Source organism: Pteronotus mesoamericanus, unplaced genomic scaffold (genome assembly GCF_021234165.1).
Source record: "Pteronotus mesoamericanus isolate MK-2021 breed Mesoamerican mustached bat unplaced genomic scaffold, CSHL_Meso_final contig_702, whole genome shotgun sequence".
In the NCBI taxonomy this organism is placed as follows: domain Eukaryota; kingdom Metazoa; phylum Chordata; class Mammalia; order Chiroptera; family Mormoopidae; genus Pteronotus; species Pteronotus mesoamericanus.
In genome coordinates, this window is record NW_026555239.1 from 2,418,830 (window position 1) to 2,445,948 (window position 27,119).

Sequence of the window (27,119 nt, forward strand, 5' to 3'; positions counted from 1 at the left end):
GAGCGCCCTCGGAGAAAGCGGCGAAGCCAATATGGCTTCCTGCACTTGGTGACTGCTTGAAGAAATTGTGTTAGGTCTCATGGAGAAGCCCAGGGTAGTGGAGGTGAGATGGGGAGGACCTACGGGGTCTGGGAAAGGGAACTCCGAGGACCGAGCGCTCGAGACCCTTCTTTAGGCCTTTTAGAGACGTCTTTAGGGTGGAGGGATGGATAAACTGAGGCTGAGGTGGGCCGGGCGCGACTGGTGTTGCCTTGGGGCCGATAGTGCTGGGGCCGACGACTAGCGAGAAGGTGAAGGCGGAACAGTCTCCCTGGTCTGGGGGAGGGGAGCTCAGTTGGAGATCTGAGAGCTCTCGAATCTTTTTCGTCCTTCCTGTCGCGTGGTCGTGTTCTTTAGGGATTGTGAGGCCTGTCACATCCTGGTGTCACGTGAAGGGAGATTAAAGTTTAATAAACACTCCGTGTCTAGAGCGTTCACGTGCATTATCTCCCAGTTTCGTTTTTATGGTTAAAGTAGCTGAGGCTTAGCCAGGTGATGAGACTCTGCAGGAGGCTCACCCGGCTGTGAAGCGCAGGAGGCGGGCGTTAAGGCCAGCAGGTCTCCCAGGCTTGACCTGTTAGGCTTTTCCCACTCGACCTCAACCTGGAACCCACTTACTCTTTAGTCATTTGGCTTCTGGCCACCTTGCGTTTGAATTCAGTTTCCTTTCTGGCACGTGTGCATGTGTAGTTGTAAATATAAAGTGGAATAGCTCAAAAATTCTACAGTGGTAAAGGAGAGTAATAATAATGTAGAAAATAAGAATAATAGTTCACACTTTTAATGCTGTCGCTGCTGGAAACAGATCTAGGCTTTGCACATCTCAGTCTTCCTAACAGTCTTCTAAAGAAGGCTTGTCATTATCTCTGTTGCACCGATGAGAGCTGAGAGCAGCAAGGGTAGCTGTCTTGCACCAGGGCACGCAGAGCCAGGATTCAAACAAACCTGTTTGCAATGTTCTGCTTTTAACCGGTAATAATCGCCAACATTTACTGAACTCTTACTATGTGCCAGTCATAGTTCCCAGTGCTTCACCTGTATTAACCCTTACCCCGCCCCCCAAAAAAAGCCTATGAAATAGGTGGTATTATTCCTATTTACAAATGGGGAAACTGAGGCACTGAAAGATGGACTTGTTGCAGATCCTACAGCTGGTAAAAACTAGAGATGGTATTTGAGCCCTGGCCTGGAGCCCGAACTCTTCCCACCTTTTCTACTACTGCTAGGTAGATTTATAAACGTTTACATACGTTAGAACGTTAGATTTATCTCTTTTACATCTCGCATTCTGTGAGCCAAATATTTTTATTATTTTATAGATGAGACACTTGAGCCCCAGAGAGGTTAAATGACTTGCCCTAGGACCCCCATCTAGTTAGGGCTAAGCCCCTAACTGTGGTTCATACCCATATGCTACAACCAGTGTGTCTTCCGCCTTCCAAATCCTTTTTACGTCAGTTTCGGTCCCAAATTAACTCTTCTCTAACATAAATTGTTTTGGGGTTGAGGTTATTTTGGTGTACCTATGCTGAAAGGGGAAGAATGAGTTTCTAATGAGTTCAGTTCCAGACCACCACAATAAAGCGAGTTGCAATCTTGCTGGTAGAGCTTAGTAAAAATTGCAGTATCTGTGAAGTGTAATTAAGCAAAGTGCAATAAACGAGGTGTGCTTGTACCGTTGGCTCTATTTGTGGGGGATTGTTTCCAGGACCCGCCCATGACACTAAAGTCTGTAGCTGCTCAAGTCCCTTATATAGTATAGCATAATATTTGCATATAACCCACGCATATCCTGCCATATACTGATATTTTCTTTCTGCAGATGTGGAACCCATTGATACAGAGGGCCAACTGTGTGCATCTTTTCCAGAAAGCCTTCATGAGGCACTTAGGATATTTTCATATCATTGTATTCTATTTGAACAATGTTAAAATATCATCACTTACAAATCCACAGAAGGAGCTTGTTCCTAAAACATGTTCTCCGTGTTTTGTTAAGCCATTCTGTTGAATTTTGGTTGAGACGTGTATGAACAAGAATAACGATTCCGGTGTTTGCAAAGGGCCATTGAGTCTCCCTGCCGTTTTGCCCAAAAGTGTTGACCTGACCAAGAGCTAGAAAGGGAGCTGATGGCAGCTCTGCAGCCGCCTTTCCCATACACTAAGCCAACCACAATTCCTGCCTGGTTTGTGTCATTCTTTCTTGCACTAGGAGATTCCCTCTTCAGAACCAATGGAGGGAGAAGAGGAAGATGACGACCTGGAGCTCTTCGGTGGCTATGACAGTTTCCGGAGTTACAACAGCAGTGCGGGCAGTGAAAGCAGCTCCTATCTCGAGGAGTCAAGTGAAGCAGAGAATGAGGAGCGGGAAGCGGGGGAGCTGCCCACCTCCCCTCTGCATTTGCTCAGCCCTGGGACTCCTCGCTCCTTGGACGGCAGTGGTTCCGAGCCAGGTGCCTTCAGAATGTCCTTGAGGGTGGGGAGGTGTCAGGAGGCTAAGGGGGAAGCGGGGAGGTAGGCCATGTGGGCAGAGGTGTCTAGGTGTCACGGGCTGTTTGATCTTAAATGTAAGGGATCAGATGTCTGAGGACCTCTTAGACAGACAGAAGCATCGCGAGTATGCCCCAGGGTCATTTCCTCTGCTGCAGTCTGATTTCAGATTGTGATTTCATTCATTCTTTCATACGACTAGTTTTATTCACAGCACATATTAGATGCTGCTCATTTAACACAGTGCTACTTTTACATTTCTGTGAATAACCAGTGGAAACCCGGATGTTGAGAAGATAGGACACCTAAAGTATTCTGATTACCCCGCGAGAAGTGACAAGAAATAGTTTGGGGGTTGGAAGTGACAGGGAGGGAAATACATAATGAAGTGACCCATGGGTAAGAGGGTTAGGGTGGGGGTGGGCAGAACCCCCATGGAATCTCTGGAAGCCAGCTGGCTTCAGGATGTGATGCTGGGGCAGCTGCTGGGCCAGTGCCAAGGTCTCCAGCGTGCGCGCTGCCTGTGAAGGCAGGCTAGACGGTCTGCGAGGACACTGCTGTTGCAGGGTGCCGGAACCATTTAGAAAAATTATCTAAGACTCTTTGCCAGTTGAATCTTATTTCCTTTCTATTCATCCTCTCCCCTTCCTCTCTCACCTTTCTTTTACCTTTCTCCCTTCTGTCTTCTTCTAATTGTTCAATTAGAACCTTAGAACTTTACAAATAGAAAGACCCAATAGAGACCATCTGGTCCAGGGGTTCTCTATCCTGGCTGCACGTTAGAATCTCTGGCTTGGGCATTTTTAAAAGCTCCCCAAGTGATTCTAATGTGAACTCAGGGTTGAAACACTGATCTTATTCAGTCTCTTTGTAGATGAGAAGGAAATAGACCCATAGAAGTTAAATGACTTGGGCACTTTTTGCTTCTCATTTTCCTCTTGGCAAACTTTCCAATGCTCACGTTTCCTCGTGGATTTTCCTTAGCCCTGCTGTTGACACATAGCCAAGAGATGCTAAGCAGCTTATCTTAGGCAGAATAGATTCAGGAATTCAGGATTTACCTGGTTAATGCAGTTCCCAGGTTTTGACGGGCCCATCATTTTGTTTGATGTGGGGTGACCGTGTCAGGTGAGTCATGTGCCAAGTTCTCTTCCCAGCTGTCTGTGAGATGTGTGGTATCGTGGGTACAAGGGAAGCCTTCTTCTCCAAGACCAAGAGATTCTGCAGTGTCTCCTGTTCCAGGAGCTACTCCTCCAACTCCAAGAAAGCCAGTATCTTGGCTAGATTACAGGTGAGAGGCAGTCACTTGGGACACCCTTCCTGGGGCCCGGGGCACTGAGACAGGAGCAACCAACTAACCGATGGCAAGGGGCCAGGAGGGCTTGGGAAGGACCTTGCGTGTATCCATCCAAGGTTGTAAATTTCCTGGTATTTATTATGATCTCAGATTTTAGAAAGCAGAGGAATCTATTTATGGAGCTCATTAAATTGCAGATTCCTGAGCTTCAGTTCCTGCCCTCGCCCCTCAGAATCTGATGTGTTCAATAAGTTTTAAGCAAGAGCGTCTTGGGAGTCTGACACCCTTGGTCCTTGTACCACACTTTTTCAAATGTTCCGAAAGGAAGCTGGGAACCAGCCACGAGTTTATCAGCCACAGGGGTTTAGACAGTTGATGCCTTGTCTCTGACTCCATGTCATCGGCAGCTGCCCAGAAAGTCTCATCGGTCTCTAATTATTGACATTCATAGAATTTAATTTATTTATTTAAACATTTACTTTAATCCTCATCCAAGGATATGTGTATTGGTTTTAGAGAGGAAAGGAGAAAGAGAAACATTAATCCATTGCCTCCCGTACATGCCCTCACCAACCGGGGATCAAACCTGCAACCTTCTTGGTGTACAGGACACCGCTCCGACCAATGAACGTTCATAGGACTTTTAGCGTGGAAGGGTGCTGAGGTGTTGTCTGACCCATACATTAATTGATAAGCATGCTGGGGCCCAGCAAGGACGAAGACTTACCCCGGCGGCTCCACAGGGCACCGGCAGCAGGGTGAGGCTGGACGCTCTCTCAGGGCCTGGCCCTGCCTTGTCTCATGGTAGCCGTGGCCGCTGTGCAGGTGTGGTTCTCAGACTTGACTGCACGTTGGGATTGTCTGGAAGGTTTTAGAAATACTGATGCTTGGGTCTTATTCCCAAAGATTCTGACTTAACTGGGACGCAGTGAGGCCTGGGCAAGGGCTGTGAAGAGCTCCGCAGGCGGCCCTGGTGCGTGGCGCGGCCCGAGGCCCGCGGCGCTGATGCTTATCCAGAGTCCAGGAGCCTGGCCTTCTGCTCAGGACTTCACCCACTGTCTCATCTTCATGAGACAGTTACTGTTGTTTCCCTCATTTTGTGGGTTGTAGTCAAGGCATAGAAAAATCCTCCTTCAGCGAGCTGATAACATTGTTCATAGCTACAGTTTGGGGGTGCTTACTAAGGGCTTGGCACTCTCAGCCTAACCAATCATCACTAAAAAGTGAATTTTAAAAATTCCTAGTTTAAAGAGTCAAAGATTTTAGCAACTTGCTCAAAGGTACATATGAAATTGAAGAGCTAGGATTTGACCCCCCAGTCTTTGTGGGTTCAAAACCCACATTTCTACTTCACTGGTCTCCACAATAAATCCTCCAGACCTTTCTGGTTAGTGTTTAAGTTACAAATTACAGGCCAGGTCGGTGTCCTTCAACTGTGGGAGAGGATCCCTTTGGGCACCCGATGAAAGCCAGGGACCCTGTCCAGAACATTCACGTGTGCACAGAATGTCACCTGGTTCAGTTCACAGATGCCACTGGAACCCATTCTCTGCCATAAATCTGTAGAAGTGCAGGGGTAAGTAAGGGCTGAGTGTTCAAGCCACTGGGAAAGGGTGCCTGGAGGAGGCAGAGGTTTAAAAGATGAACAGGTGTCCCTCTCTGCCCTCCTGCTCTGTCACCGGCCGCCTCCCCACAAGTCCCTCCCCAGTGAACAATAGCTCAGCCCTTACTCAGCGTCAGACTCTGCGAGTAACTCCCATCCTTGCAGCCACCCTCTGCGCTAAGTGTTGTTACCAGTAGCACCTTGATTTACAATGAAGAAGTGAAGCCCCAAAGGGTTTAAGTAACTGGGCCCATGCCAAGATTTATACCTAGGCAGTCCAAACCCAGAGCCAGGTTCTCGGCCACTAGGCTACACACACCCTCTCGTCCCTTCAGGGAAAACCACCTACCAAGAAAGCCAAAGTCCTGCACAAAGCAGCCTGGTCTGCCAAAATTGGAGCCTTCCTGCACTCACAAGGGACAGGACAGCTGGCAGACGGGACACCGACAGGGCAAGATGGTAAGTGGGCCGAGGACTGTGCTCGGGAGGCTGCTGCGGGCGGGGGTGGGGTGCCAGGACTGGGATGCCCCTCCCTGGGAGCGAGCTGGGGCGAGGGCGGGCCAGGAAGCGCCCTGACCCAGGCTTCCTGCGGATTGGGGTGGCATCGTCTTCACCTGGGAGGTACTGGGGAGAGGACCCCAGAAAAATCCCTTCAGTCCCCCTGAGAAGGTGGGACCCCTACTGATAATCCAGAAGCCAACAGTTAGCCTCTGTTGCTGTGCATTGATTTTTGCCCTATGCTTTTTGTTTCCCGGGGGCAGTGGAAAACCAGATTTAGTAGGGAGAGAGGTGGTGGAACAAGAAAAGGAAACTCTTCCTGAGTTTGTGTGGCAATTTCTGAGCGAATTAAGTAAGGCACAAAGCAGCTCTGCTCTAAGTGGTCTGAGTTTCTGACTGAAATCGAGGCCCTCCGCAGGCAGGAGACTTGGAGGGGCCTACGTGGGTGACCTCCCACCCATTTAGGTCAGCTGTGGCCATGGAAAGGTCGGGGAGGTCTGAGGGATTTAAGGTCAAGGGCCCCTCAATTTCTGCTTTTTTGGGGGTGGGGGTCAGACATTTCCTTCTGAATGTTTCCTCTGGTTCTGAGAGTCTGGCAGCCTTTGGATAAGGCCCTGATGGCCACTAGTGGAGCAGGTATGGGGACAGGTGTCCTCCCCATGCACTGGGGATTGAGATGCCACTGTGGTGGGGAAGGGCCTGCTTCTCCAGGCTCCTCGGGGGGCCAGGGTCCCAGAGTGGCTGCTGCCTGGGCTCCCAGCCTGCATCTGTTCGCCCCTTCTTTCTTCTCTGCAGCACTGGTCTTGGGTTTCGACTGGGGCAAGTTCCTGAAGGATCACAGCTACAAGGCTGCTCCTGTCAGCTGTTTTAAACACGTGAGTGCCCTGGAGGTGAAGGGAGGGAGAGCAGGGACCTGGGTGCTCCCCACCCATTCCCCCAGCTGCCCCACGAGCATTGTTCCAAGCCAGACACGACGTTAGCTCCCAGAGAGAGCAGTGGTGGGATCTGGGTGGTCGAAGCCCGGCTATGCTGCTCCTGTTTACCTTTCTGTTCTCTTTCTTTTCAAAAGTCCTCTTGCCAGCCCTCACTGAGGGCTCTTGAGCACTGTGCTCCCTCTGCCCGCCCCCCAGATCCGGGCTTTGTTATTTACATAATGGAACCTCAGGCTGGTTGTGCCTGAGAGCCAAACCTGAAACCCTTTCCTCCTCTCTTCCTCATTTTTCACATTTCCTTTGAAAGCTCGGAGCTTCTGAACTACCCTGGGCCCCTGGACCCCAAGGAGGCCGACATGGGTACCTCCCGGACCCCTCGTCACTGAGAGACACTGGAAGGGCGAGGCCCTGAGGGCTGGCCTGGGAGCGGGCACCGAAGCTGCAGCACCTGTCACCTGCTGTGGTCTGCAGGCAAGGAGAGAGGCCTAGGGCAGCAGCCTGGTTTTGTCTTTCAAGCCAATTTCAAAACAGCCAGGAAATCCACCAGGAGGCCTCTTTTATTCTGAGAACCCTCCCACCGGAGTAACCCCCTCTCCTAGCCTCCCCTTTCCGAGCTGCTGCTGACCTCTGCGGGGTGCCCTGGGCAGTGAAAACCTGGGCCCCAGCTCTCCTCCTCTCTGCATTCCCGGTGAAGGTGCAGACACCTTCCCCAGCTGGGGAACCTCTTGGTCGCCCTGACGTCTCCACACTCCCAGCATTGGCATTTTCACTGCAGGGTGGATGCCATCGCACTTGCATTTTCTTCGGCACACCTGCTGCGTGTGCTCTGTGCGAGGCCCACCCTTGTGCCTGGGCACCATGACCCCTTCTAGGCCCTCTGATGGACCCGATCTCTATGGCCAGGGGGAGGGGACAGGATACCCTGTCTCAATCTAGGGCTGAAAGTGAAGAAAAGGTGAATTTCCATGAAGGAGAATCAAAGTGCCATTGGCAGCGCAGTGAGGATTAGTTATTGGGAGGGCACCCAAAAACTGGTCCATTACTGTTGGGGCATTTGTAAGAGGAGGAGGGGACCAGACGGAGAGGTGGAGGCAGAACGTGCCAGGAGTAACGTGTGGGTGGGGGCCCTGTGAGCGCCGGCGGGGTGATGGCGGAGGCCAGGGCAGCGTGGTCCTTACCGCCCAGGTTTGAGTGACGATGGAAGGAGGGATATTGGGCACGTGATGAGCACTAGCGACTGTCGAGTGGCCCGCGGGCTGGCTCAGCTGGGATGTGCTCGGGACGCCACCGCGGGAGCTGGTCCTGGTAATGAGCAGTCAGGGCCGTCTGACTCTGCATCTCTGACCTTCGCCCCTGCCCAGCTGGCTCCGTTCCCTGACTCTGCTCTTCAAGGACAGCAGGCACATCTTGCTTTTCTCTTCATCCTCGTCCCGTGCCTGGCGTTCTGCACCCAGTGAGCGGTGTGAGAAAGCGAAGGCCGCGGTGACTCAGGACGCTCCGGGGCCAGCACTCCTCTCTGCCAGCCCAGGCGGCTCACTGTTTCCCTCGTCCCCACCCAGGTCCCGCTCTATGACCAGTGGGAGGATGTGATGAAGGGGATGAAGGTGGAGGTGCTCAACAGTGACGCTGTGCTCCCCAGCCGGGTGTACTGGATCGCCTCCGTCATCCAGGCCGCAGGTGGGCGTTCCCCCGGCGAACGCAGCGTCAGGGTCCGCAGCGTCAGGGTCCGGAGAGAGGCCTCTCCAGATGGGTGGGCCGCGCTGTAGGTAGAGCTTGGCTCCATTTTAAAAAACAAAAGCAAAAACCCCACGTACTGGAGCTCCTGGCTCCTTGCAACTCCACCTTGCCTACCTTAGAGGGACCACAGAGCTTGATGAGTATGGACGCTCCCATTTTTTAAGTTTATTCCAGGGACAGTCAGGCTATAGAAACTTAAATCTCACTATGCCATTGCCACTTTCCAAGTAAGTGGCATGGGTTCGTTTTGGCCGTGACTCTGGGGACAGCAGAGACCACAGTTCCTGGAAGGGGTTCTGGAGTGGGCCGCGGAGGCCCGGGCGAGGCTGGAGGAGGAGGCAGGCCTAGGGGCACACCTCCCCCTGTCCCACCCGCCCTCACTGGCGCGTTTCCGCCTTCCAGGGTACCGAGTACTGCTCCGGTATGAGGGCTTTGAAAACGATGCCAGCCACGACTTCTGGTGCAACCTGGGGACCGTGGATGTCCACCCCATCGGCTGGTGCGCCATCAACAGCAAGATCCTGGTGCCCCCGCGCAGTGAGTTGATAGGAAGGCTCCCTGTGCTGGTTTCTGCGGGGCCCCTGGGAGAAGGCCCATCCCCGTCTGAGGTTAGGCCGGAGCAGAACCTGCTTGCCTCCTCCAGCCCAGAGGCCCGATGGCAGCTCTGGTCATAGAGGCCGGTTCTATGGGATGAGGTGCCTGCTGGCCAGAAAAGGCAGAAATAAGTTGCCCTGTCTCCTCTGCTGACCTCTGAGGCGGCTCCGGCGCCCTCTGTCCATGGGAGTGTTGTCAGCGTGTAACCAGGAATCTTCTGTCTCGCAGCCATCCATGCCAAATTCACCGACTGGAAGGGCTACCTCATGGCACGGTTGGTGGGCTCCAGGACGCTCCCTGTGGATTTCCATATCAAGGTCTGGCAGTGGGCCCTTCGGGTCTCCTGAGTGATCTCCTTCCTTCCATTTAAAAAAAGAGTTTTTAGAGAGAGAGGAAGGGGGAGAGAGAGCGAAACACATTGATTTTTGTTGTTCTTATTTATGCATTTATTGGTTGACTCTTGTATGTGCCCTGACTGGCGATTGAACCCGCAACCTTGGGGTATCGGGACGACACTCTGACCCACTGATCTACCTGACCAGGGCTCCTGCCTAGTTTATGTGCTTCCCACCGCTCATTGGATCATTCTTCCTATGACTCCGTGGTTAACAATCTGTAGCGGCTCCGTGTTTCTCCAGGGAGGGCGGCGGCTCCTGCTGCCTTCCCAGCCTGATGTCGGCCCCTCCCCACCCAGAGCCTGAGCCAGCCACATCGACCACACTGTGGCATCTGCTCTTTGCTCCTCCAGACCCCTCCCGTTGCTTACAGCATTCTTCAGGAGTGTTCATTCAGTAGATTTTATTAAGGACTCATGTGAAAGGCACTGTGGGAACACAGACCCTGCCATCCATGGCTCTCCAGTCCAGCAAAGGAAACGAAGTCATGCACATGAATAATTACAAAGTAGCCTTGGTTCTGAATCAGGGGTGTGCTTCAGAATCATGTGTGTGACGTTTAATTTTAATTTTTAAAATCTATTTAGTTCTGCCCTGGCTGGTGCGGCTCAGTGGATTGAGTGCCAGCCTGCGAACCAAAGGGTCGCCGGTTCAATTCCCAGTCAGGGCACATGCCTGGGTTGCAGCCCAGGTCCCCAGTGGGGAGCACATGAGAAGCAACCACACATTGCTGTTTCTCTCCGTCTCTTTCTCCCTCCTCCTCTCTGTAAATAAAAAAAATATTTTTAAAAAATTTAGTTTTTTTACATAAAAAGTCACACACGTGGTAAAATTCAAAGGACTCTCAAGGGCACACAGTGAAGACGTCGTCGCTCCCATTCTGTCTGTCACATCTGCTGGGGGCCCACCCCCCGGCCGCCAGGTGCCTGGGCCGAACCCAGGTCTCCTCACGAGGAGGCTCACAGGCGCGGTTCCTGTGTTGCCGGGGTCACAGCGGTGTGCAAGGGAGGCTGGGCTGGGCTGGTGCCGCCGGGATACGAAATTGAACCTGCTCAGGACGAGCAGGTGCCAAGGAAGGCTTCGTGGAGAAAGTGGCATTTGAATTCGACCTTGATGGTTAGGTTGTGGATGGCATGGAAGCCAGCGCTGGAAAACAAGGGCGGAGTGGAAGGTGGGGCCACCTCTCCAAGGCACCAGACACCAGGTGCGAAGGAGGCCGCCATGGCCTCTGCTGGCGGGGAGCTGGCCTTCCGCAGGGGTCGTTTCAGGCACTCAAAGCATCCTCAGACCTTTTTTTCCTAAGTAGAAATGATCTTTCCCTTATTGGAACTCCGTAGGTACCACTCCTTTGCTCTTTATCTCTCTGTATGTTGTTAAATTATCTTTCCATATTCTCTTTCCAACAAAACTGGAAGCTTTTTTCCTCCTCTATTTCCCATAGTCCCTTGCAGAGTTGACAGATTTGCCGTTGAAGACGATCTGTTTACTCTTTCTCAGCTGGCCCTTGTCTTTAAGATGCGGCAGGTGACCATGGCAGTGCAGGCCACTGTGGGTGTCAGGGTGGCCTCTCTTCTGCCTAAAATAAAAAGAGTTTGATTCTGGGTAGCAGGATGGGATTCCATGTGAACCAGTCAGCGGGCGTGCGTTTACTGTCTGTCGCTTACCCAGCTGTGTAGTGCACGCTGGAGGGGACACAGAAGCAGCTGCCTGTGAAGATTCGGGCTGGGGAGGGTAAGGTTGTGGAGTTTGTGGAGGAAACGTCAAACGTGCCCTTTGATGCCTGCAGTATGGTTAGTGCTTAGTAAAATATTTTGAATTAATGAGCCATCAGCCAAGGCCACCTGTGTTTGTTCATTGTTGAGAAAAATCATTAACTGACCACTGACTCGATGCCTAGCTCTGTGCTCGGGCTGAGAATGTAGGCGGGAGTCAGGCCGAACCTAGCCTCTCTCCTTAGAGCGCGTGTTCCGGCTGAGGGGCAGTGAGTGCTGTGGGTCCTGGGCTGCGCCGGTGGGTGCAGAGGGAAGGGGTGTGTCGGGAGAGGCTAGGTGGGGGCAGCCCAGATGTACCGCAAGCCAGGCCTCGCCCTGCCTCCCTCCCTCCCTCTCCTCAGTGGGCAGGCCAGGCAGCCGGCGTTGGGGCGGTGATTCCAGCCCTGAGTGGAGGGCGGGGGTCTGTGGTGAAGGACTGAGTCAGCTCCTCCTGGTGGCTGTGTTGTGACCTCTGAGACACCCCTTTTCTCATGCGACGTAAAATAACACAGCTCAGCCCCCACCTTGCCACGGCCGGGCTGGCTCTCTCTGAGCCAGCAGTGCCCCAGGCCTGGGAATGCCCTGCGGAGCGCATTGTGAGGGTCTTCACCAAAGTCGCAGCAAAGGAGCTCCTACCCCCTCGCGCATGCCCGCCATCAGGGCTCTCTAGAGCGGTTCATGGGCCTTTTTGCGTCCCTGTCCTTCGCTGTGTGAGGGTGGGCGTTGCTACTTAGGTGTTAGAGGAGTCATCCAGAGCCACAGCCCCATGAGGCCAGAGCTGGAACGAGGTGTATGGAAGCCAAGGGATGCTGTTCTCGGGACAGGAGGCCTGCGTGTGCCGTCAGCAGGGGCTGGAAGGGAGAGGGGAGTATGGGATACCTGTTGGGTCAGAGCGCACACCCCTTGAAGAGCACAAGGCTGGAGACTGGGACCAGATTCAGGGCTCAGCTCCGAGACTCACGAGAGTGTGACCCTGGGCAAGGCAGTCGGCCTCCCCAGGCCCCATTTCCTTAGTCCGAGAAAGGTTTTGTAACTCCTGTCAGGTGGGCTCACTGGTGTTTTGGTGTGCACTTTGCACGCTGTGTGCTTTCTCTCCAGACCATCCTGAGGGCTTTGAGGCCAGGGTGGAGCCTGCGGGGACCAGCGGGCTCACTTCCTGGCTGAGTGCCTGGGGTGGCCCCGCCCCGCCTCCCCTGCTCCCCTGCTGCTGGGGTTACTTGCAGGGGTGGGAACAGCGAGGCTTTGGGAGAGCCGCGCGCCCACGGCGGGCCTGTGTTCTGGTGTTGCAGATGGTGGAGAGCATGAAGTACCCCTTTCGGCAGGGCATGCGGCTGGAGGTGGTGGACAAGTCCCAAGTGTCACGGACCCGCATGGCCGTGGTGGACACGGTAATCGGGGGTCGCCTACGGCTCCTCTATGAGGACGGCGACAGTGACGACGACTTCTGGTGCCACATGTGGAGCCCTCTGATCCATCCAGTGGGCTGGTCACGGCGTGTCGGCCACGGCATCAAGCTGTCAGGTTAGCAGAGCCCCAGGCGGCACCCCTGTACCCCGCGACAGCGTTCTGCGCGAAGGTGGTCCTCTGTGCCCTGCCACTGGCAGGGCTGAGGTCCAGAGGGACCGAGTGACTTGGCTAAGGTCGCTGAGCTTGTAAGGCCTCATCTTCTCCCTTGTCACATGGGAGGAACCTGGGTCTTAGGTCTGAATGGTTCCTACAGGGAGCGCCTGATGTTTTTGGTCTCCTGGTCTAGGTGGGGCGGGGGCTAAGGTGCAGATTAGAGCATATGCCGGGCAGCGCCCATGTTTCTGGAGGGGGGTGACCCTGTTGGCAGCCTGCAACTCCCTTCTCTTCCCTCGCTCCCTCTGCCATCTTCCCAAAAGAGAGGCGCAGCGACATGGCCCACCATCCCACCTTCCGGAAAATCTACTGTGATGCCGTCCCTTACCTGTTCAAGAAGGTGAGGCACGCCCTTGGGCACTTCTCCCCTTGAGCACGGGCCCATCCCAGGCCCTGGGAGCCTGTCCCTCCCCGGTTCCTTCCAGGCCTCTGGCAGGCGATGCCTGCTCCCCAGCCCTTTACTTGGGCAGGCCCAGCGTCCCCAACTGTCCCATTCCTTCAAGGTTCGAGCTGTCTACACAGAAGGCGGTTGGTTTGAGGAGGGGATGAAGCTGGAGGCCATTGACCCCCTGAATCTGGGCAACATCTGCGTGGCGACCATCTGCAAGGTGAGCTGGTGGCTGGCCCCCACCCTGGACCTCGGGTACAGCTTTCTAGGGGGAGGGGGAGGGAGAAGGAGGGGGTAGAGCCCGCCTCCTCTGGCCACCGCACATCCCTGGGGCTGCCTGCCTCCGGAGTACCCTGATTTTGTGAGCAGGGGGCTCACCTGCTCCCTGCTCAACATCTGCCTTCACGTCAGGTCCAGGGCGTGCCTCGGGCAGGTGTTTACCGCTCAGCCACCTGGGCCAAGCCTGCTCTTGTGTCAGGTGTAGGCCCTACCTTTTCACCTCCCTGGGGCCCTCCCCGCCACCGCCACCCGCCACCTCCTTTGGGCGCTGGCCTAGCCGAGAGCCACAGCAGGACTGACTTTGCTGTGGACCTCCTCCGTTACTGGGGCAGCCTCAGGAGCAAACAACCCCAGCCTCGTGGGAGAGCTGCTGGTCTGTCCATCCGGCCCATCTCCCCCAGGCAGGGTCCGTGTGCTCGCCCCTGAGAGCACAGCGGCAGAAAGACAGACCCAGTTCCTTCTGTGGGCACAGGTTGCTGGCCAGCAGGGGTGGTCATTAATCTCACAAGCACGGTCACAGAAGTGCAGAGAGCTCGGGAGCAGCAGCGCGGGCAAGCTGACACCCAGCTCCAATGGGCTCCGTGGCCTCGCATCCCCTCCACAGCCACCGTGCCCGGGGCGGGGGCAGCTCATGACACCGTGTTCTGTGTCTGCCCCGCCCCTGTCCAACCACCCCCTAGGTCCTCCTGGATGGCTACCTGATGATCTCTGTGGACGGTGGGTCCTCCACAGATGGCTCTGACTGGTTCTGCTACCATGCCTCCTCCCACGCTATCTTCCCAGCCACCTTCTGCCAAAAGAATGACATTGAGCTCACACCCCCAAAAGGTAGGAGCGGCCCGAGCAAGCTGCTGGCACCCCTTTGGCAGTGCGCTCCTTCCTGCACTCCCCCGCCTCCCTCCTCCCTCTGCATCTGAGCCTTCTGCTCCTCCAGGGTATGAGACACACACTTTCAACTGGGACGCCTACTTGGAGAAGACCAAGTCCAAAGCAGCTCCATCGAGACTGTTCAACATGGTGAGGAGACTGGGAACGGGGTGGGGGGTGCCCAGGGCGGCCTCAACTGGCACTGCCCGCTGTCAGGGAGTCTCTCCGGCTGCGATCAGCCACTTCCAGGGAGGAGCCCCCGCCCTGGCATAGGCACAGCGGGCCGTGGGACCAAGGGGCCGAGGGACACCCCACAGGCACTCTCAGCCCTGCCCCCACCCCCAGTCCTGCCCCTCTGGGCCGGGGAGCTGGCTGGCTTGGTCACTGCCTTCTTCCGGCCCCCCAGGACTGCCCCAACCATGGCTTCAAGGTGGGCATGAAGCTGGAGGCCGTGGACCTGATGGAACCCCGGCTCATCTGCGTGGCCACGGTGAAGCGGGTGGTGCATCGGCTCCTCAGCATCCACTTCGATGGCTGGGACAGCGAGTATGACCAGTGGGTGGACTGTGAGTCCCCGGACATCTACCCTGTCGGCTGGTGTGAGCTCACCGGCTACCAGCTCCAGCCACCCGTGGCCACAGGTCTGGGTTCTTGAAGCCCGAAGGGGCTCTCGACTTTCCTTTTTCCTTCTTGTCGACCATTCCCCATGCCCCGTGCCCACCTCATTCTTTGGCATGAGATCGAGAAGTCTCCTGGACCACCCTTGCTCCTGACTTCTCTGTCTCCCTTTCCCTCTGGCCTGCAGAGCTCCTTCCTTGATCTTGCCCACTCTGTCATATGCTCGTGCCCTTATGCACCCAGGTAAACTACCCAGGTCCCTCGGAGCAGCCCTGGTGACGAGGGTGGGAAGGGACAGCTGTTCTCCAGTCCCTCCCCCGACCCCTCCCCCATTCTCATTGCCCAACTTTAACTTTCCGTCTTGGGGTGTCCCGTGTGTAAGGGAGGCCAGCGAGGGTGGGCAGGGGTCTCGGGGTGTGCCTCTGCCCCATGTCCTCTCAGAACCTCTCCTCACCTCTTGTCCTTGTCTTTCAACAACAGAGCCCACCGCACCTCTGAAGGCCAAAGAGGCCACAAAGAAGAAAAAGAAACAGTTTGGAAAGAAAAGTAAGTGGCGCCCTAAAGCAGCCTGGGCTGGTGTGGGCGGCAGCTGGGCCTGTGTCCCTGGAAGCAGAGCCTGGGAGTCGTCACTTAGGGAGCGATGATGGTCGCTCCATCTCCTCCTTTGCCCCGTGGCCCCACGGGCCGTCTTCCTGACTTCAGAGGCCAGGGCTGACGTAACAGGGCGTCTTCAGTCTGTGGCAGTGGTCGGGATGCCGAGGAGGAAACAGGTCGTGCTTGAGAGAGAGAAGGGAAGGGGTCGCGGCCCCCCTGCAGCGCGCAGCTGCCGGCCGTGACAGTCGGAGGCGCCGGAGGAAGCGAGCCGCTCCCCAAGGCCGCCAGGCCGCCCTCCTGCCCACCTGAGCGTGGGAACATGGGCAGCCGGGGAGCTTCAGGGCCGCTTCCCTGGGCGGGGGCTCCACTCCCCACAGGTCCCGAGTCCAGCACGGGCTTAGCTCAGGGGACATCAGGTTGAAGGGGGCAGGGAGTGAAGGAGGCAAAGCTGTCTGGGCTGGTGGCGGTGAGGCAGTCTCCTTGACCTGGCACCACGCAGAGAAGCGGATGACCCGAAGAGGGACAGAGGGCAAACGGACGGGGTCCCTGGGCAGGGGCAGGGCCGTGGGAGGGTATGGAGTGTTCTGAGCGTTGGGCTGCGGGGCCCTGGGGCCAGTGTCGGAGGTTCGAGCCAGTTCCCCGCATTGGTACCATCCCCTCCGCCCTGTTGCCCAGCTGCTGGGTGAGACCCAACCTTCAAGCCTCACGTGAATATAACCCTAACGCTGGATTTAATTCCATTTTATTCAAAGGGAAAAGAATACCACCGACCAAGACCCGGCCCCTGAGACAGGGGTCCAAGAAGCCCCTCCTGGACGAGGATCCGAAGGCCACAGAGAAGATCTCCCCGGGGCCTGTTCCTGATGAGAGTAAGAGCCCCCGGCAGGGCGTGGCAGGGCCAGCCCGCTCCAGGGCTCACAGGCGGCCCCGCTCCTTCCCCACCTGGGCACAGAAAAGTACAGTCAGAATGGAAGGGAGTTTTCTGGGCACCAGGCAGCCATTCTCAGACCCCGGGGCCTGGAGAGCTTCCAAACACCCACCCCCAGATCTGGGGAGCAGAGCAGCTCCAGCCTCGCCACATCTGCCCCCACCTCCTGTGCTTAGCGGGCGGGGCGGTGGCTCTGGCACAGCCTACGTGGCCGGCACGTGACGGGGCCAGGCCTTCTCCCCACCTCAGCCAGACGCCCCCATCTGCAGGAAGCAAAATCCCTTCCCCAGGTCCTGAGCCCTACCCTTCCCAGAGTTACATGCAGCATCTCTCTCTCTCCCCCTCCCCCCACGACCACCCTCCTCAGTCATCGCTGTGCGCGTGAAGGAAGAGCATGTGGATGCGGCCACGCCTGACAAGGCCCCGAGTCCAGAGCTGCCCGTTTCCCTTGAGAACATCAAACAGGAGACGGACGACTGAGTCGTCCCTGCCGCCATCCTGGCCACCCAGGAAGCCAGCCCAGGGCTCCTCTATCACCGCCACCCACTTTAACTTGGAGGCTGAGCCTTTTTGCATAAATTCAGCCTGGTGCTGAGGGTCCCTGGCACTGAAGGACCAGCCAGTGTCTCCTTTGACCCACCCTGTGACCGCCGCCCTCTTTGGCAAGGCCTAGTGCCTGGGACTGGTCTCTGAGTGGCTCCCTCTCCAGCTAGTTTCTGAAGCCTGCCCTCCTGGTAGCCTCCCTCCACGCCTGCGGTGCCCCTCAGTTGCCGGGGGCGGGAGGTTATCACCCAGTCGCGCTGCAAGACAAGGTGGTGAAATGTGTGTGCACGCACGTGTGTGCGCGCGTGCGTATATGGGTGCCCAAACGAGTCACATAAATAAAGGCCTGCAGCAGCTCTTGAGGGGGAGACAGTCACCGCCCCCCACCCTGCAATTGATGGTGAACGGTGTACTAGGTGCAGCCTCTGTCTCTAAACATAACCACGTGGCCTATCTGGCCCCCCAGGTTGGTACTCTGGTCCTCCTAGCGCCCTAGGGAGGTTGGGGAACCCCATGGCAACACCCATCTCTGGCAGGCAGCTGAGAAGCAGTAGCCAGGATGTCGGTTTGGTGACTTGTGAGGTGGTCTTGACATGTTTCCGCTATTGGCAGGAGCACTGACCCCCAGTTCTGAAAGGACCAGTGGAACAGGGGGTGTCTGCTCCCTGGATTGGGGGCTCGCAGGGGCCGAGGGTGGGGAAGCCCACACCAGCCCCATGCCCCGTGGGGAGAGTTGGGGATGGACAGGGCCGGTGTGGACAGCAGGTGTGAAAGGGGGGCGTGGCCCGGCTGTGATGGAGCCCCCACCTGAGGAGGAGGTAACGGGACGCACTTCTGGCTCCCTCTCCTTTCCCGTCCAAATCCTAACTCCTTCCTGCAGGTTTTTCCCTGCTCCTCTGAAATTATATTCCAGTTCACATAGTGTTTGCCCAAACTACAGCTTTTGTTTTTCCCAGACTCCTTTGAGACTGTCTCCTTTCTGATCAGTCCTGTCTCCATTGACTCCTCTTTCTGGAACCTAAGGCGGAAGCTGTCTCCTGGGCCCCTTCCTCCCCTCCAGGCTCCAGGGCAGAGAACCGAGGACCGTGCTGCCGGGTGGGCGGGCCTCTGGCTCCCCCGAAGCGGTGCTGGCCCTCGGGCCACCAAGGCCTGTGCTTGCCACGTGGGTGTGGTTTGCTCAGGGTCTGGGCTATTCAGCGTCATCCCAGGGATGGGGTGTCCAGGCCAAGGGGAGCCAATTTTGAGTCAGTTTCGAGAGAACTTGGCCTGGTCTCCTTTGCTGGAGGCGCGAGGCAGCCCCACGTGGTGCGGAAAGCAGCCTGTCGGTGCAGCCCAAATTCTCCAAAAAGTGACTAGATGAGGAACGCAGTGAAGACCAAAAACAGGGACAGCTGTGTCTGTCTGTCACACACCGCCCACCCCAGACCAGGGTGGGGGCCGGCCTGTGGCATCAGCACCCAGGGCGTGTGCACTCGGGCCCCTTGGCCTGCTCACGGGGCCCTGCTTTCGCGGAGGGTGATGCGCCCATAAAAACGATTCCCTTGCAAATAGGGGCCCAGTTCTGACTGAAGGACTTCTGGGAAAACTGGCTGGTGTGGCATTTTGGCTTTTAGTTCCTTCTTGAATGAAGACATGTCGGCTACGGGTGCCGTGGGCACAGAGGCCCCATGATTCCAATGGCAGAGCCAGAGCACAGGTTTAGCTGCCTCTTAAGCCCTGGGCTGGCCGCCCAGACAATGAGACAATAAATGCGATTTGTTGGATTTTTGTTCCTTACAGCAGTGTATTCTGATATGCCGCCTCATAATGACAATTGTGGAGTTCACACATGGAGAGAATAATGAAAAAATGTCGCTTGTTGTCTCCTGAGCACTGGTCTCCACAGCAAGCAGCATATCTTTATCTCTGCCACTCCTCTCCCCTGACTCCAAGTTCTCCCAAGGCCGAGCCTGTGCCCTGCCCGCAGGCCCTGGCACAGTGGGTGTGTGTGGCATGGAAGTGTACGCAATGGCCGTATTACTGGGGCCTAAAGATTAATTTGATTTGTCGTAGGGGCGAATGTGGGCCTCTGGGATGTCACTCCGGGCATGGAATGGGCCTGTGCCCCGACTCCCTTGGGTGGTCTGCGGCAGCGGGGCTGTGGGCTGGGGACACGCTCCTCACCCCTTTCCTGTCACCCAGGGCAGCCCCATGGCTCTGCTTGAGAGACTGGGAAGTGAGGGGATGGCTGTTTACGACGGGCCCAGGTTCGTGCACACAGCTTACATCGTCTGCACAGTAGGCCTGCGAGGTGCACAGCTTCATTTCACAGACGAGGAAAAGAAAGTCTCATTAAGATCAGTAGCTTGGCTGCTGAAATGACAGCAGAGGGGTCAGACCCTGGCTGATGGCCACACTGCCGGTGCTTTGCATTTATCCATTCACGCAGCATTTTTAAGCATCTTCCGCGTGCTGGACACCCAGCTAGAGGTCAGGCTTTGAAGGAGAGGGGACTGTGGCCTGGCCCCTGCCTCCAGCAAGGGCGGCACCCCCGCCCAGGACATCCGGCAGGGCTCGGGGCCCTTGTCCTGCAATTCCTTAGTGTTCCCGGGAGTGAACTGCCGCTTTTGACAAAGACGAAAAACATAAAACTCCACGCCTGGCCTTGCGGGGAATCTCTTCATGTCCAGAAAGGGTGGCTGGGTGGGATGGTCTTCGGTGTCCCAATTCTTGTGGCAGCCACCATACGGGGGCAGGGGGGCATGCGTGGGGGGCTTCCCTCTGAACTAAACCCTGGCCTGGAGGTGGACCCATCAGGTCTGCTCCATGGGCTCCCAGGACCGACACAGGGACAGAGCCCTGGTGCTATTGGTCAGCACAAGGCCTGGCAGCAAGCTGGTGCCACATGAGTGTCCCCTGACACCCACACTGCTGTTGTCATTAAGTTCCAGGTATTGCTTCTAAGGCAGAATTGCTCACCTTCAGCTTGGGATCTTTTTAGGGGTTCCTTCCTCAGTCCCAGCCTACCCCACAAGGAACGCTGTGTGGGTTGAATTCTGTCCCTCCAAAGATCTCAGAGTGAGACCTTATTTAGAAAAACAGTCTTCACAGAGGTAACAAGTTCAAATGAGGTCATTAGGGTGGACCCTAATCCAGTATGACTCTTCTAATAAAAAGAGGGAATTTGGACACAAGGATGTAGTGAGAAGGTGATGTAAAGACACAAGGAGGGTCCTGGCTGGTGTGGCTCAGTGGATTGAGCATGGGCCTGTGAACTGAAGGGTTGCTAGCTCAATTCCCGGTCAGGGCTCATGCCTGGGTTTCGGGCCAGGTCCCCAGTTGGGGATGTGCAAGAGGCAGCCAATCTGTTTCTCTCCCTGTCTTTCTCCTTTCCCCTCTCTAAAAAAGTAAACAAAATCTTTAAAAAAAAAAAAAAAAAGACACAAGGAAATACTATCTAAGGACTGAGACTGGAATCGCACTACCACAGGCGAGGAACATCTGCAGCCACCAGAAGCAGGAATGGGCAGGAAGGACCCTCCTCTAGAGCCATCAGAGGGATGTGGCTCTGCCTTGACTTCCGACTTCTAACCTCCAGAGCAGCTGCACGGTCAGGGCACCCAGCTGGTCCTTCGTTCCGGCAGCCTCAGGGAACTAATGCGCCATCTCATGGTCCCCAGGCACCCCAAATTTTCAAAATGCAGGTCCTCTTCTCCCCCTTCCCAGTGCCCCCTTGTTCTGTTCTCATGTTCCCTCTAAGAACTGGCTGCTCCCCTGAGGCCCCCCCAACCACGTGCTGTCCCCACACAGCACGGCTCCCATGTGGAGAGGTGCCCTCATCCCACTCTCCTCTGATGCGCTGCGACGCTTTGCTGCAGCTGAGCTATCAAGTGGGAGTGTATTAGTCGGGATGGTGACCGTAACATCCGAGGGTGATAGGCTGATGCGGAGGGAGTCCAACCGCTGGCTGAGAAGCAGCAGAGGCCCTGGCACGGCCACTCTGCCCGCGCCAGGGCTGAGCCAAGCCCTCGAGGTCAGGGTGGGAAATGGTTCAATCAACAGCGATGCAGCAATTACGGTAACAGCGGGATTGATTTCCTGAGCGCATTGGGTCCAGTATGCTGTGGCTTAGCGGAAAGGTCACTGTCCCTCAGGTTGAAATAACATGAAATAGTTGTTACAGACCACCCTGGGCCCAGCCCAGAGGCAGATGAGGTGAGGAGGAGGGCGTTGCTGAATGGGAGCAACGGGGTCAGTGCCCAGATTGAGAGCCACATGAGACAGACCAAGAGAAGCCAGAGCCCTGCCACAGCGGCAGCTTTGGGACCAGAGCCACGTGCCCAGGCCTCCCCGCACATGCCCCATGACCAACCTTGTCTGCGCCCCACCGTCTGCCCTTCGTGTGGGTTCTCCTGGCACTGGGCGTCCGCTTGGCCTTCCTGGCAGCCCAGCCCGGACAGTCTTCAAAGAGTGCAACTGCAGCCTTCACCCCCCGGCCACGGGCGCTGGGAGGGGCGGCACAGGTGGCTCCCACGCGCAGGTTCAGCCCAGCAAGCCACCTGAGGAGAGGGAGTTCAGGGAACCCACGGTGCTGAGCTTTCCTGGGGAGAGGGCAGAGGTCCTGGAGAATTTGGGGCAGCGGGGCCTTGTGCATGAGAATGGAATCCTGGTTCGGCCGCTGACCAGTTGTGACCCTGAGCAAGCCACTTCCAACCTCACAGCCCTTCCCTGTAACAAGGGGATAGTCATAATGATAAACAGCTACAGAAGGCTGATGACCCAGGCACCGGTCAGGCCAATCTATATGTATAACTAATTCAATGTAACTCTTAACAAGCCACCACCACGAGATGGACATGATTACTGTCGTCCCCTTTACAGAAGAGGAACCGGCACAAAGAAGTCACATGGCCCAAGTCAGATAGGCAGACAGAGCTGGATTTCAGCTCGATGTTTTCTCATGTAATTATGTGACATGCCCATGAATATTGATTAGGTCCAACCCCACTGGGCTCGGCGGGTCTCATTACCACTCTGTGGATGAGGGACTTAAGGCTCAGAGAAGCCCGGCCCAAGCCTGTGCACACTGGCTCCCCAGGAAGGGCAGCTGGCGCTGGCAGGACCCTACCCCAAAAGCTCAGCTGGGCAGACACGGTGCCCTGGGGAGACGGTGGGGGCTTGACTGCAGCCGATGGGCCCCTGGCTGGGGGTCCAGGGGGAGGCGCTCACCTGTGAAGCGGGAGCAGCTGGCAGTCACAGCGGAAGGGATTGCCGCCGAGGTCGACCAGCTCCAGCTGGCTGAGGCCGGGCAGGGCGGGCAGGGCCTGCAGCTGGTTCTTCTGCAGGTACAGGCTCAGCAGCCGGGGCCCCAGGCCCGAGAAGGCCCCGGGAGAGATCTGCAAGGAGGTGCCAGGCCCAGGCGTGAGCGCTTGTCAGGCCAGGAAAGGAGGCCCATGCCCGCCTAGCAGAAGGGAAGTGGGGACCCAAAGGTGGCCAGGCAGGAAGGGCAGTGCTGGGGTGGAAATATAGGTTCATCTGATGCCAAAGCAGTTGCCCTCTGCAAGTCACCTGGACCCCTGGTTCATGGTTCTTCCCGCTTTGCTCGAACCACCCCCTACAATAATGGCAAAACCTCTGGGGGTTCCAGCCGTGCCCTCAAAGTGTACTACAGTAGGTGACACCGTGGACCCACGTCCTCCCTCCTCCGTGCCTCCCTGGCAGACCTCTCTGTGCGGCGCGGGATTCCACCTGCCCTCACCCACACCTGAGTCCCCTGCGGGCAGGCGTAGTGTGGCTTATCTCAGGGTCCCCTTGCCCAGCCCCGGGTCTGGCACTGCAGGTTTGGCAGTGGTGGTTGAGCGAATGCTCACCGCGTAGGGCCATGCTGCCGCCCCGCGCCCCTCCTGTGCCCACCTGCTCCAGGCCACTGCTGTTCAGGAAGAGGTGCTGCAGTGACCGGCCCACAGGCTGGAAGGCCCCATCCCGCAGGGCCCCAAGCGGGTTGCCCGAGAGTTGCAGCTCCAGGAGGGCAGGCAGCCCCTCCAAGGCCCCAGTGGGCACCTCTCGCAGCTGGTTCCTGTCAAGGTGCAGCTTCTCTAGCTCCGGAGCTGGGCCCAGTGCCCCGGGGGACACCTGGGTGATACGGTTCCCACTCAAATAGAGCCAGCGCAAGGCCTGCAAGCCCGCCAGGTCCCCAGGTGCCAGGTGGTCCACTGCATTACCCTGCAGGTGCAGGGCGAAGAGACGAGGCAGGGCACGCAGGGCGGCGCTGGGCACCTGCAGGAAGCGGTTGCGCTCCAGGTACAGGTAGCCAAGGTGAGGGGCCCCTTCCAGGGCAGCAGCGCTGAGGCCTGCGAGCTGGTTGTCTGAGAGGTAGAGGTAGAGCAGACCGCCCAGCCCCGCCAGAGCGCCCGCCTCCAGCTCCACAATGTTGCAGTGCTGCAGGTGCAGCGACACCAGGTGACTCAGGCCCAGGAAGGCTGCCCGGGGCACCAAGGGGAAGTGGTTCTGCCTCAGGTCCAGGAGCTGGGTGTCATTGGGGAAGCCACGGGGCACAGCCTGCAGGCCTTGGCGCTCACAGCTGCTGTGCCGCGACTCGGAGGCACACACACAGGCGCTCGGGCAGGGCCGGGCCTCCCCATCCTCCTCCCTGAGAGCGCCAGGAGGGGCACGGGGCCTTGCAGCCGCTGGCTCCCCTTCCTCATCCTCTGCTGGGTCTCCCGGGCAGCGCAGATCTGAGGGCCGCAGGGCGTCCAGGGCCTCGCCTTGCAGGCGGCGGGGCCCCCTGCACGCGCCATCCGAGCGCACGCGTGCGCGTGCCAACCACTCAAGCAGCGGCCGGGCCTGGCACCCACACCACAGCGGGTTTCCCTGCAGCTGCAGCTGGCGCAGCTGCCCAGGGCCCTGCAACGGCGGCAGAGTGTCCAGCTGGTTTCCGCGGAGGTCCAGGGTGTGCAGGCGCGGACAGTGGGCGAAGGCCTTGGGGTCCAGGGCCTGCAGGGCCCCGTGGTCCAGCATCAGCTCCCGCAGACTGGGCAGCGCCAGCTCGTCCTCCTCCCCCGCGTAGGTGAATGGGTTGTGGCCCAGCTCAAGACGGGCCAGGCTGCGGGCCTGGGACAAGGCCTGCCCGGGCAGGGCCTGCAGTTCATTGTGCTGCAGGCTGAGACGACGCAGAGCAGGCAGGCCAGCCAGGGCCTCAGGGGCCAGCACACTGAGCGCATTGTGGGACAGCTGCAGCCAACGGGTGCGCACCAGCCCCTGGAAGGCCATGGGGGGCAGGTAGACCAGGGCATTGTGGGCCAGGTTGAGTGTGGCCAGTGCACCCAGCGCCCCAAACGTCCCAGGCCGCAGCTCCTCCAGCATGTTCCCCTCCAGCTCCAGCCGCCGCAGGGAGCCCAGCCCATCCAGCGCCTCCTGGGGCAGTGCACTCAGGCGGTTGGAGGCCAGGTTGAGGAAGAGCAGGCGGCCCAGGCCACGGAAGGCCCCCTCAGCTACCAGCTCCACCTGGCAGTGCCGCAGGTCCAAGTGGGTCAGATAAGGCAGGTCCTGGAAGGCAGCTGGAGCGATCTCCTTCAGCATGTTGCCCTGGAGGTCCAGCCGCTGGGTCAGCTGGGCGGGGAGAGGGGAGCGGAGACTGAGCTTTGCAAGTCCTATGGCCTGTGCTCCCAGCAAAGTCCCCTCACCTGAGACACGCTTCGCGTCATCTTTCTCTCATTCTCTTCATCCTGCTCCCTGACACCTCTTCCTGGAAGCCATCCTCTCTAGCACCTGGGCATCCCCAACTCTGGCACTTTTCACACTAAATTGCTACTGCCTGTTGACTTCCTCCCTTACCCGCTGGTTCTTGACTCCACAGGGCTGAGATCACATCTTCCCCCAATATATCCCCAGTCCCCTGCCATGGTATCTACACTTAATTCAATATTTATCTATAGGTCACCTTCTGGTGCCAATCACAGAGGGTTTTAAATAGCTTGTCTCCCTGTTGTTGGTTGTTGTCATTCCCATTTGACAGACGTGAAGACTGAGGCTCAGAGAGGAACCATTACTTTCCAAGGTCTCTGCCCAGCCAGGCAGTGGCAGCTCCTCCCGTGCCAGCCTAGGCTCCTCCGGCTGCCCTCCCCGCCCCCTTGCCCTGCTGACCTCGGGAATAGCGCTGGGCACCTCAGTGAGGTTCTGGTGCCGGCAGACCACATGTCGCCTGGAGTTGTCACAGACGCAGGTCTGCGGGCAGCGTTGGGCGGCTGCATGCCAAGGTGGACCCAGTGGGAGCAGCAGAAAAAGCAGCAGGACCAGAGAGACACTTTGGGCCCTGGGAGAGAGAGGGAGAGGCCGTTGCTCACAGGAGCAGGGGTCCCACATTGTCCACTCACTGAGCCCACACTCTGGTCCTTTGGCCCCATAGAAGGGGTCATTTCTCCGAGCCTCCCCACCCCCCCACATGCAGCAGACGTCCCATTGTTAGCCCCGTTTTAGAGAGGCAACCTTAGAGTGGCACATCCCTTTGGCTGTCCACCCAGGGAGGCCTTGCTAAGCGGGGTTCCATCTGTGCCCAGGCTGTGGTGAGGCTGCTGGTCCAGGGGGAGGTGGAGGCTTGGACCACCCGGTGTGAGGCTGGTGGCAGAGGGAGAAGTGGCCGGTCCTCCAGAAGCAGCACCCACCTCGAGAAGACAGCCTGGCAGCCAGAGAGGAGGGCCTAGGCCTGGCCCTAGTCATGGGGTAAGACTTGGGGGACAAGGCGGTGTGGGATCCGAGAGCCCTGCGGAGCCTTAGTGGCTGGTCAGAGCCACGCTGACAGGTGAGCCGGTGGCTCGGCCCTCTTCTCCCCGTTTCTTCCCCTGTTGTCCTTCCTCCATCTTAGTGCCCCCAGCTGGCCAGGACTGGGATCGGGAACTGAGGGTCTGGGCTTGGGGCTGAGCACTGGGCAGGGTCTACCCGCTTACCTGCCCGTCCACCCGTCTGGGCACCCCCCACCCACCGCCCACCCACCGCCCACCCACCGCCCAGCTGGACCCCCTACAGTCACAGCTTCGGCCACTGCCTGTTGCTCTGGGGGGCCAACCGCTGCCACACGGTCTCCTGGCCTCCTGACTGCTCCACGCATCACCAGCCCCCGGAGGGAACTTTCCAAAATGCAGCTGGGCCCTGACACCCCCGCCGAAGCCCTCCAGCTCCTCAGCGCTGCCTGCGGGGGGAAGCCCCGGCTCAGGCTCTGCGGGGTCAGCGCTTGGCCCCTCGCCGCCTGCGACGCCTTGCGCGCCCAGCTCTTTCTGCAGTTTTCAGCTCAGTCAGGGCCTCCGAGCAGCCTCTTCTGATCCCTGGGCTGGGCCCTCACCCCAAGTCTCCCCCATTTCCACCACTGCTTTGTCACCGCCTGTTTTTCAGTCTCCCTGGGGTCCCAGGGTCCGGCCCTGGCCTTGGGGATGGTGATATCTCCCAGTCTGTGGGGAGGCCAGGCTCAGGGCGGGCCAGGGAGGGAGCCTGGGAGGAGGGGACAGGTCCCTGAGGGACAAGCATACAGCGAGTTCTCAGACAAGCCCCCAGGGGACTAGCCAGGGGAGCTGCCGCATTCCCCTCACCGGCTCCCGGAGAGCCCGCCCCCAGCAGACCCTGGGAGAATCGCTGCCCAAGCAGATCCCAGAGGCCCAGAGAGGGGCAGGGGTTCACTTCAGCCGCTCAGCTTCTCCGGTCCGCTGCCCCCACCCCAGGGCCCAAAGACTCACCCCTCCATGCCACCTCGCAGGGCCCGTCCAGCCTGGAGGAGCAGCACAAGGGAAAAGCTGCGCCTGCCCCTGTCTGGTTGCTGGCGGGAGCCCCCCTCCCTGCCCGCGGGCCTGGCAGTGCGGACAGGGCTGAATGGGAGGCATTGTGGGCAGCTCGGCCAGAGGCTGAGGTGAAGGGGGGGCGGGCAGGGGCTGGAGCGGCGGCTGGAGTTACAGGGCCTCCTGCCCAGCGCCAGCTCGGGATC

General features: G+C 57.8%; 2 protein-coding genes across 5 annotated transcripts; one reads left to right on the forward strand and one right to left on the reverse strand.

The window, feature by feature from the left end:
* L3MBTL2 (L3MBTL histone methyl-lysine binding protein 2) lies at positions 1-17,814 on the forward strand. Of its 3 annotated transcripts, none has more exons than XM_054582433.1 (17): positions 1-103; positions 2,252-2,492; positions 3,687-3,820; positions 5,765-5,888; positions 6,723-6,802; positions 8,419-8,536; positions 8,999-9,133; positions 9,419-9,507; positions 12,626-12,857; positions 13,220-13,296; positions 13,460-13,564; positions 14,304-14,451; positions 14,558-14,640; positions 14,897-15,131; positions 15,589-15,654; positions 16,455-16,571; positions 16,998-17,814. In XM_054582433.1, exons 1-17 carry the CDS (start codon positions 80-82, stop codon positions 17,108-17,110), a joined length of 2,121 nt encoding a protein of 706 aa, XP_054438408.1. In that variant the 5' UTR covers positions 1-79; the 3' UTR covers positions 17,111-17,814. The 3 variants fall into 3 exon arrangements, with proteins under 3 accessions (XP_054438408.1, XP_054438410.1, XP_054438409.1); XM_054582435.1 differs by having other exon boundaries at positions 14,897-15,036; positions 16,998-17,115; XM_054582434.1 differs by lacking the exon at positions 1-103 and adding an exon at positions 1,195-1,265.
* CHADL (chondroadherin like) lies at positions 16,471-26,882 on the reverse strand. 2 transcript variants are annotated; one of them, XM_054582432.1, is made up of 6 exons: positions 26,875-26,882; positions 25,295-25,463; positions 23,066-24,760; positions 22,382-22,548; positions 21,525-21,711; positions 16,471-16,644 (listed from the first exon to the last, which is right to left on the reverse strand). In XM_054582432.1, exons 1-6 carry the CDS (start codon positions 26,880-26,882, stop codon positions 16,618-16,620), a joined length of 2,253 nt encoding a protein of 750 aa, XP_054438407.1. In that variant the 3' UTR covers positions 16,471-16,617. The 2 variants fall into 2 exon arrangements, with proteins under 2 accessions (XP_054438407.1, XP_054438406.1); XM_054582431.1 differs by lacking the exon at positions 26,875-26,882 and having other exon boundaries at positions 25,295-25,513.
* Positions 26,883-27,119: the final 237 nt, after the last annotated feature.